Here is a 10,518-nt window from a genome sequence, read left to right as displayed (position 1 = left end):
ACTAGATGGGTGTGATGTGGAGGATATAAGAAGGCAAAGCCCTTCAAAGCCTCCCGTCCCCTTCTTCCCGGAAGTGCACAGTAAACTCACGCAGTCCTGACGGCACTTTTTTCTGCCCGATCTGCATGCGCTTCCATCCTCACCATCCTTGGAGGTTGGGCTGTCAAGGTCTGACGAGGATTCGAACCCGCTCGCTCCCTACGGGACTTTGAGCGCGGCGTCGAATCCAGAAGCAGATTTGCGGCTGTGCTTCCCCAGGCTGCTTCGCCGTGGCTGGGGATGGTTTATCCCCTGCCCCGCGGCCGGACCGATTAGAGGGGTGTGATGTGGAGGATGAAGGCGAGACCTTCTAAGCCTCCCCATCCCCTTCTTCCTGGATGGGCACAGTAGGCTCACGCAGTGTGCTGCGTGCGCCTTCCCCCTCACCATGCACGCTATGGCCAACTACCAGCGCTACCAAGCGCAGGCCCGGCTGCGCGAGGATGGTTCTGACCCAGGACTGAGCATGCGCTCCGCACCGCAACCGACTATGCTCTTACAAAAAAAAAAAAAAAAAAAAACGTCGGCTGTGTGTGCCCTGGGAAGGACGATGATCACATCCGTGATCCAGGAATGCCACCTCAGGCTAAACCTGGTGATGTGCGTGACGTTGACAAAGTTCGCTTTCTTAACTCACCCATATCCCAGGCTGACCTGTTCGGCGACACTGGCGGTGAATTCGCCCAGGAATTCACGCCGGTGACAGAGCAGTCGGAGGCGATGGGCGAGGTCTCTATCGGCGGGATTGTATGACCGCTCCCCCCCCCCGAGCCATCCACATCCACTGCTTTTTCGCCGAGGACGCCCGCCTGCAGCTTTGCTTCGCCGCCCCCGTCTCCGGTCACGCGGCTGCGCCGTGCATCGCGCAGGCAACCAGCGTTCCCCGCCCAGGGCGCCGCTAAGTTCGGTAAAACGGACCGCGAAGCGTCCCTGAGGCGGGCCATCTGGGGAGGAGGGAATTTGCTCTTTCCCCGCTGGAGGGCGGGGCACGTTATTTAAAGGCGTAAAATAAAAATAAAAACGCCATCAAATCCTCAGTGAAAGAGCACTTTTCCCCTCCTCCGGATGTGACAGCCCGAACACTGCCAGTCTGGGACGCTATGCCTTCCAGCTCGCAGGATCGGTGCATTTCGCCAATGGCTCACGGAGCGTGGAGGAACGGTTCTCCTTTCTCTCCACTCCCAGCCCCTCTTCTGGAGTTTGAGTGCGAGATGAGAACATCTCCTCTCCTGCTCTCCTGTGGGACCCCAGCGCTCCCCGGATGAGCCCACTCACTCCACGCTGCCCCGCCGCTGGCACGTCAGCGATCGTGCGGGTGGGACCATTTGCGGGGGCTCTGCCTGCCTGGTTAGCCAGGCCAGCCCATCGCAATGGCTCATCCATACGACCAGACTCAGCTATGCGATTCAGTTCGCGAAACGGCCTCCCAGGTTCACGGGCGACCAGGGTCAGTCCTGCGTCCGCCCCTGTCTTGCGAGAGGAGATTGCTGTCCTCCTGGCCGGCCCTCCAGCCAAGATGGAGCGCGGGTTTTACAGCCCGTACTTCATCGTGCCCAAAAAGAGCGGTGGGCTATGGCTAATCCTATATCTGCACATTTTGAACCGCTGCCTTCACAGGCTGCGCTTCGGAATGCTTACGCAGATGCGCATCACGCGATGCGTTCGTCCTCAGGATTGGTTTGCAGCAGTAGATCTGAAAGACGCGTATTTTCATATCTCCACACTTCCACGCCACCGGCAGTTTCTGCGGTTTGCGTTTGAAGGTCGAGCATGGCAATACAAGGTCCTCCCCTTCGGGCTCTCTCTGTCTCCACGAGTTTTCACCAAGCTCGCGGAGGGTGCCCTCACGCCCCTTCGGCTTGTCGGCATCCGCACGCTCAATTATTTCGATGACTGGCTGATTTTTAGCCCACTCTCGGGAGCAATTGATTATGCACAGAGACAAGGTACTCCGGCACCTCCGCCTGTTGGGGTTTCAGGTCAACCGAGAAAAGAGCAAGCTCGCCCCCGTGCAGAGCATCTCTCCTTTCTCGGGTTGGAGCTGGACTCGATGAGAGCGCGCCGAGGTAATGCTGAACTGTCTGAGAGAGTTCGACAGAAAAAAAAGTGGTCCCCCTGAAATTATTTCAGAGGCTCCTGGGGCATATGGCATCCGCAGCCGCGGCCACGCCGCTCGGATTGCTCCATATAAGACCACTACAGCATTGGCTTCACGATCGGGTCCCCAGACGCGCATGGCACGCGAGCGCACACCGAGTGACTGTCACTGCGCTGTGTCGCCGCACCCTCACCCCCTGGAAAGGACCCCTCCTTCCTACGGGCCAGTGTGCCCCTAGGTCAGGCGTCCAGGCAGGCTGTCGTTTCGGCAGATGCCTCCAGTATGGGGTGGGGGGGCCGTGTGTAGCGGGCATGCTGCTGCGGACCTGTGGAGGGGAACCCAGCTGCATTGGCATATGGTAAGTATGCACTTCCCCCAGTGAGCCTACTCGCGCAGTTTCTGTGCAAGGTCAGGGAGGACGAGGGGCCGGTCTTGCTAGTTGCGCCCCTGGCCCAACTGGACCTGGATATCAGAACTCTCCCTCCTCGCGACGCCCCCCCCTGGCGAGTCCCTTTGAGAGAGGACCTACTCTCTCAGGGACAGGGCACCATCTGGCACCCTTGCTTAGTTCTGTGGAACCTCCACGTGGGGTCCATAAGACGCGACGAGGAAGACTTAGGTAACCTACCGTTGACGGTGGTTAATACCATCACTCAGGCTAGTGCACCCTCTACGAGGCATGCCTACGCCCTGGAGTGGAGTCTATTCACTGAGTGGTGCGCTTCTCGGCGAGAAGACCCCCGATCTTGCCAGATCAGTGTTGTGCTTTCTTTCCTTCAGGACAGGTGGAACGAAGGCTGTCGCGCTCCACACTGAGGGTTTACGTGGCCACCATCTCCACTCATTATGATGCGTGGATGGCGGCACCGTGGGGAGGCATAACCTCATCATCCGGTTCCTCAGAGGTGTGAGGCGGATGTTTCCACCCCGCCCCCCTCTTATGCCATCTTGAGATCTCGCGGTAGTGCTACGAGCCTTCGTGGGGATCCCTTCGAACCACTCGACTCCGTATCCTTGAGATTTCTGTCCTTGAAGACAGCTCTGCTGGTCGCGTTGGCATCGGTTAAGAGGGTTGGGTACCTGGAGGCATTTTCGGTCAGTGACTCGTGCCTAGAATTCGGGCTGGCCTACTCTCACGTTGTCCTGAGACCCCGGCCCGGCTATGTGCCCAAGGTTCCTACCACGCCGTTTAAGGATCAGGTAGTGAACCTGCAATCGCTGCCCGCGGAGGAGGCAGACCCAGCCCTTTCATTGTTGTGTCCTGTTTGCGCTTTGCGAATATAGGTGGACCACACTCAGAGCCTTAGATCCTCTGACCAGCTTTTTGTCTGTTACAGTGGTCGGCAGATGGGAAGTGCCGTATCTAAACAGAGGTTGGCCCACTGGATAGTGGATGCCATCTCCCTCGCCTTTTGGGCCAGGGTGAGCCGTGTCCCCCGGGGGTGAGAGCGCACTCCACTACGGAGCATCGCATCCTCCTGGGCGTTAGCACGCGGCGCCTCTCTGACAGACATTTGTAGAGCTACGGGTTGGGTGACACCCAATACATTTGCAAGGTTACAATCTGCGAGTGGAGCCGGTTTCCTCAAGGGTATTAGGTAACCCTTGGTGATTGAGGAAACAATTCGGTTGAGGTGTCGAAACACGCTTGCTGCGCCACTCTCCCTAACCCGGAGATACGTGCGGTTTTTCAGCTTTGTCAGTTTAGTTCCCCATTTCTTTGGCGAACACTGCAGAGTTCCTCCGAGGCCCCCAGCACCTGACTCAGCGGAGGAGTCAGGTGTTGGCCCATTACGTTGTCGGCATGCCCGCTGGTCAGCCCGGGTTCTGGGTATAGGTGCCTGGTATGCGTGATCCCCGCTGGCGATCCCATACGTTCACTCAGCCACGGTATAGTCCCCCCTTCTAGGGCAGGCTCGTGTCTTCCCTCCCCGCTAACCATCCTTATGCTAGGACTCCCCCTCTCTGGGCTAGTCCATAGGTTGTCACCAGGTCTCCCCTCTGGGTAACAGGTGAGCTCTGCAGCGTCCTCCCTATCGTGACTGAACGCTTTCCCAACGTACTGTCGTATCAAAACCTATTTTACTGGGTTATTGCGACTCCCCGAAAAATATAACTGTTTCTGAACAGGTAAGTGAGGGCCAGGGGACACGTTGGAAGACTGGAGGTTCTTTCGTTGTGGTGTTTTCCATAGATTTCCCCATAGTGGAAGTTTCCACATAGCATTGGAGTTCCCCATCCGAAGGGGAACGCTACGGTTACTAAAGTAACCCTTCGTTCCCCGAGGGGGAACGGAAATGCTATGTTCCTTCGCCACAACGATTGTCCCTTAGCTGTTGAGCGTGAAAGTCTCTTCAGCTAGAAAAGGATGTCGAGCATGGCACTGCCTGCGTCTTTATAGCATGACTGATTGTCATTGACGCCAGCTGTGCACGCTGACGCTGCCAACTCATTGGCATTTCATTGGCCCGTTTTTATACTCTTTCAGATGATTGGTTTCTGACGAAATCCCCATAGTGGAAGTTTCCACATAGCGTTTCCATTCCCCCCCCCCCCCCCCCCCCCCCCCCCCCCCCCCCCGGGGAACGAAGGGTTACTTTAGTAACCGTAGCGTTCTACTTCGTTACTATACATCTCTGCTTATAGATGAATACAATTGTTTATGCAGTGCCACCTGAGGGATCGGAGATGATGGTTGTTCAGCTTAGGCTTGTAACCCTTGTCCTTTACACACTGCAATTCCTTGAATCTTATAATTATGTTTTGCATTGTCGAAGGTGAAATATCCAAATGTCTTCCTATCTTTCTTTGAGGAACATTGTTTTAAATTTTTCAGATATTTGTTGGCACACTGGCGATTTGCGCATATTTTGCTTCTAAAACACTAAACCTTTCTAGGATGCTGCTTTTGTGCCAAACCATAATTACAATCACCCGTTGACATCAAGTTTCAAATCACATAACTATTTAACAAATTTACTTGAATGCTATCGCAAATCGCCCTATTTCACCTGTTTTTGTGAAATGTGCTGCATGATCAAAATTGAAATAAGTGTTTATTTTGAAGAAGGAAAAAAACAATGAAAATCATGTGGAACACATTAAATAATGTTTGTTGTATTGTCTGCAATGAAATACAAGTCAAAATAAATTTAGAAATCACTACTTTCTTTTTTTACAGGCATTTTCCATACTGTCCCAACTTTCTGTCTGTGGGTTATAGAAATAAGAAAAAAAATTCTAAGGTCAGTTTTAATTATTTTATTTATTTTTTTATCCTTCAAAAGGATTTTGGTGAAATTTTTCCCATCATATGTGGTTTTGTGTTTTGTTCTGGTTTAAGAAGGATGACATAACATTTTGGAGCAAAAATGCAAAATAATAAACCAAAACTTGAAGCTAAAATGGCAAATATCTCCACAGCTACTGTCAATTTTCCAGGAGAACTGACATAGGATGGAATAAATGTGATCCATACAGCGCAGAATATGAGCATACTGAATGTGATGAATTTCGCTTCATTGAATTTATCAGGTAGTGTGCGAGCCAGAAAAGCCAAGAAAAAGCACAGGACAGCCAACAAACCAATGTAACCTAGGACCGCAGAAAAACCTATAGTAGAACCCAAATTGCACTCAAGAATGGTTTTTCCCTTGAAATATTTCATATTTTTGTAGGGGAATGGAGGAGATATTGTTAGCCAAAGTACACAAATTAGAACCTGTATAAGTGTAAGTGCAATAACACTGAGTCTTTGTTGTACAGGACCAAACCATTTCATAATATAATTTCCTGGATGTGTAGCTCTAAAGGCCATTAACACCACTACTGTTTTTCCTAAAACACATGAGATGCATAGGACAAATGTGATCCCAAACGTTGTATGACGCAACATACAGGACCACTCAGTCGGTTGACCAATGAAAGTAAGTGAACAGAGGAAACACAAAGTCAATGAGAAGAGTAGCAAGAAGCTCAACTCTGAGTTGTTGGCTTTTACAATGGGAGTCTCCTTCTTGCTGTAAAATAGAATGGCAACCAGCACAGTTAATCCTACTCCAAAGAGTGAGAAAAAGACTAGAACTACACCCATAACTTCTGTGAATGACAGAAACTCTACAGTCTTTAACACACATTTATTTTTCTCAGCATTAGACCAGTATTCCCCTGGACACTGTTTGCAGTTAACTGAATCTGGAAGGAAAGTTATTACAGCAATTAGAAATAAAAGTGCCGATGTTTTATACAGTTAATGTGTTAAGACATTGCTTGTGAGAAGGGCTGAATATTACCTGTGTCATTACTGATTTCTCCATCTGCACATGGAATACAGTCATAACAGCAGACAGGCCGCCCTTTCTGTACAGCCTTCCTGGTACCGGCAGGACAGTTCTCACTACACACAGACTTTGGCTTCTACATAGAAAGATGTATGTTGATATTAATTAAAATTTGAATTTTTAAAGCATTACTGAGTATGGCATATGTGAACTAATAAAAACACAAAAGAAAATGCTGTGGACTGATGAATAAAAAAGTCTGTAACCAAAGTAATCTGAAATTGTTTCAGAAATTCTGTAAATTAATACATTTGCCCCACTTCTTTGTCAAGTCTTATGGCTCGTTTCCACTGACTGGTACGGTTCGGTTTGGTACGGGTCACCTTTATCAGGCTTGCGTTTCCACTAACAAGGGTACCCTTTTGGTGGGCGTGGTGTATGACAGAAAGTTTCAGTCGACGTCATTCTAGCTCGAGAAAATGTCTACAATAAACCTGTATGGGTCGTTCACATATCATATGAGAAGCACTTCTCACAAAACAGATGCTTTACACACATAAATACTTGTGTATAAATGTTTATTACTAACTTTTCTATGAACATGAGTTGATTATAACTGCAGATCAAAGACGTAGGCGAAACAGCCTACTGTAACGTCTGTAATTATATTAAATAACTAAATAAATGAACATATATAAACACAAACAGCCCCTTATAGTCTCCGATATGTTCCCAACTACAGAAGAACTACATAAAGTAGACATTTCTCCCATATTTAATGTGCTCCTTTTTTCCCGGCTTCTCCTTTGTTTCTTCGCGCTTCACTCTCGCGTTTGTCAGTGTCTGACAGGATCGGGTTTTAAAAGCACGTCAATAATCAAGCGCAGGTTATTATCATCAGCTCAAGAAGTTTGTTATTTCAGATATAATGTTAGACGTGCGCGAGCGCTAGCAAGAAAGTGAAACCGCTCGCGTCTCAGACTGGCTCGTAAAAAACTACGGGGCACAGGGTAAATCTGCTCTTCTTCTTGGATTTGTGGCTGTCCATCAAGATGACGACAAGGTTTGTTTGAGCCCAGATCGACCATGGCTCGTTATTATATGTATTTATAATTCCGCTAAAATCTCTCGCTGTGTAATTCAAACATGGCAGGTTTTTTGTTTTCATTCTGGCTTGTTGCGTAAGCGAATGACGTATATCTGTAAACCAATAGCGTTCAGCTGCGCGTGTGGCTCCGCCTTTTGGTACCCTTTCTCGTGTTTGGTACCCTTTCGAAAGGGTGCCGAAAAAGTAGTACGGTACGGTTCGGTTCGGTACGCTTTTTGACAGTGGAAACGGCCATAAAAGCGTACCAAACCAAACCGAACCGTACCGTACCACTCAGTGGAAACGGGCCATTATTGTTACTTTTCCATTTTATCTTATTAAATTTTAAATATTTTGGAGGAGAATTAGCTGATTGGAGACAATTATTACCTTGGTCCACAAATAATTAATGTTTGGTTTATTCTTATTCTTAAAAATCCATTTTCAATGTAAAAAAAAAAAAAAAAATCTGCATTATTCTGTACAAACTAGAATTACGTCATGGAGGGATATTGTCCTTCGTAGATAAGCTTTATGATTGATTAAACAAAACTACAAAAGTCCTGCAAGCAGAGAAATTGTTTGGTGTTGCACAGTGCATTCCATTCAAAGAGCTTATCCCTATGCCCTAATGCCTTCAAAATTTGTCACTCGAAAGGGTAAGCTCTATAAAGGAATTAATTCATAGGAATGAGCCCTTCCAAATGGAACACAATTTTTTCCATGCTCCCATAATTAGGAATGGAGCTAAACTCCTGGTTCTATAAGAGCTGGTACCAGTGTTTATTTGTTTATATTTCATTTATTGATTGATATATTTATTCTTTGTGGTTGTTCTAAATGTTATATATTGACATCTAGCTCCCTCAGTTAACAGTGCATTTTTATTTGCCTCAAGTTGTCCTCCAGTCCAGATTATACTTTCAGTGCTAAGAACAAAGCGCTGGTCATCAGGCAGTGAGGCATCAAAATATCCCACTGTTTTAAATTGGATTGATCCATCAGAGTCTTGCTGCCAGTTTATGACTTCATATTGGGCTATTGTGGCACCAGTGCTGTCAAACCACACATGATCTCCCATATTTATGGTGAAATTTATTATTCTTAGCGTGTCAACAACCTGAGAAAACAATGATGTACAGGACAGCATGTCACTTTTTGCAGTCACTTTTACATTGTCAATTTGTATTGTAAACATTACCTGCTGAGGTTGTATTTTTAGGTCTTTCCTACAACCTTTATTTACTTTACATTTGAGTAGACTGTGTAATGCATGAGCCACAGCATAAACTGCTTTGTAGACATTGCTTGCATATCTTTGTTCAGGCACATCTTCATTGTACTTTTTCAGCAAAAATAGATCATGATAAGAATTGCAACTTAATGATGAATATTGAGATGAATTTATCTCAGTCTCTGGGCATGGAAAAGCTGTTTCCCAGAATTCTTTTATGACATAGTTTGAAAAACCTTGAATATTGACCTTTGGTACTGCAAACCCCAGTGATCCTCCCAGAACACGAAAGCTGTTTGGAGTGAGCAAACTGTTTGCAGTTATCCACGCTTCCACGCCAATAATTTGAAGGCCTGTAATGTTAGCATTAGTTAGTTCCTGAAGCAAATTTTCCATTTCCAAACTGGTAAGAAATGCAACAATCACTTTTGCAGTGCTGTTTTTAATTGTGTCAACTACTTTTCTAAGTTTCTCAGGATCTGTTCGATAGAATTTTTCTGAGTACTCCACACAAATCCCCTCCTCCTGAGCTGTATTCAGAAATATTGCCATTCCGTTATTGCCATAGTCATTGTCACTGTTCACAGCTCCCACCCATGACCAGCCAAAGTGCTTGACTATGTATGCAAGTGCTCTGCTCTGATGGTAATCACTAGCAATAGTTCGAAAGAAAGAGGGATGGTTTTTCCTGTTGCTAAGACATTCACATGTGGCTGAGTGACTTATCTGTAAAAAACAAAGATAAAAAAACAAACAATGGAATCCAAGAAACCATCATCAGTATGTAGGTCTTCATTTGACTTGCTGTTCAGGCTATGTTGTACAGTCTCTTACCACTGGTATTTTAAAAGGTCCTGTAGTTCTGGACAGAATCACTGTAGCAGAAGACTCCGTTTCTCCTATGATGGCATGTATGGCAGGCTGTCCCTTACACTTACCCTCAGCAGAAAATTCTTTACCATTCATTAATGCCATAGTTGCACTCATAGAAGAAAGTCTTGAACCACATGTATCATAAATTCGATAACCAATAGAAACATTTGGAAGCAAACTTTGATTTTTATTAATCTCGTCAATGGCAAAGGTCATTGTTTGAGCCATTCTGAAATCCCTTAGATTTACACTGAGAAAAAAAATAAAACAATCTGACTAAATACCAACGAAGGAATTTGCAGAACAGGTTAATGTATAGAACAATACAGTTTTAGATATGCACTGTTATGAGATTATACCTTTATAATTTCATGAATTAAAACTACTTTATTACATTTCAATGCATTATTCTGTCTAGTGTTTTTCAGTAAGTAATATTGCATACCTGGAGCATGATAACAGCTGAGGTTTTACTGTAAACTCAAATGAAGGTAATGTTTCTATGCTATGGATTGGGAAAAGTGCTCCAATAGTTACTTCTCCTTCTTTGGATATCAGTGGATTATTATGCTGTCCCATCATTTGGCAAAGAGAATTTTCTGCTTTTGCTTTTAAAGGAATAAAAAGCAGGAGTGTCCAGATAATGTAAACCATCCCTAACCCCTCATTGAGCTCAACTGAAAATTTCAAACACAGTTTGACCTGATACGGTGTCTGGTTAAATAACTAAATTTAATTAATACGGATGATTGATTGTAAACACAAAGGGGTAAGACATAAGGCAGGTCATGTGGGCTAAAACAGTCAACATTCCAATCTAATCCAATGGTTATTTTCTAAAGCAATTAAATGCAGTAAATTGTATATATGGATGAAACCTTTTTCAATTTGTGCAATAAATCGTATT

General features: G+C 46.1%; 1 protein-coding gene across 1 annotated transcript; it reads right to left on the bottom strand.

The window, feature by feature from the left end:
• Positions 1 to 5,417: 5,417 nt before the first annotated feature.
• On the bottom strand, positions 5,418 to 10,265 carry LOC130245626 (extracellular calcium-sensing receptor-like). Its single transcript, XM_056478378.1, has 6 exons — positions 10,057 to 10,265; positions 9,573 to 9,861; positions 8,706 to 9,464; positions 8,397 to 8,624; positions 6,430 to 6,553; positions 5,418 to 6,331 (listed from the first exon to the last, which is right to left on the bottom strand). The coding sequence occupies exons 1-6, from the start codon at positions 10,263 to 10,265 to the stop codon at positions 5,418 to 5,420; spliced, it is 2,523 nt and encodes an 840-aa protein (XP_056334353.1).
• Between the last annotated feature and the right edge of the window lie 253 nt (positions 10,266 to 10,518).

The sequence above is a fragment of the Danio aesculapii genome, chromosome 18 (genome assembly GCF_903798145.1).
Source record: "Danio aesculapii chromosome 18, fDanAes4.1, whole genome shotgun sequence".
Classification (NCBI taxonomy): Eukaryota; Metazoa; Chordata; class Actinopteri; order Cypriniformes; family Danionidae; genus Danio; species Danio aesculapii.
Note: the sequence above shows the minus strand (reverse complement) of the source record. Positions and strands in the feature narration are given on the sequence as shown.

Excerpts from the sequence above, each read along its gene's own strand:
- LOC130245626 (XM_056478378.1), bottom strand. The coding sequence starts at position 10,265 with ATGGTTTACATTATCTGGACACTCCTGCTTTTTATTCCTTTAAAAGCA. Across the intron at positions 9,862-10,056 it reads CAGCTGTTATCATGCTCCAG|TGTAAATCTAAGGGATTTCA; the intron begins GTATGCAATATT and ends TTTTTTTCTCAG. Across the intron at positions 9,465-9,572 it reads GACCTTTTAAAATACCAGTG|ATAAGTCACTCAGCCACATG; the intron begins GTAAGAGACTGT and ends TGTTTTTTACAG.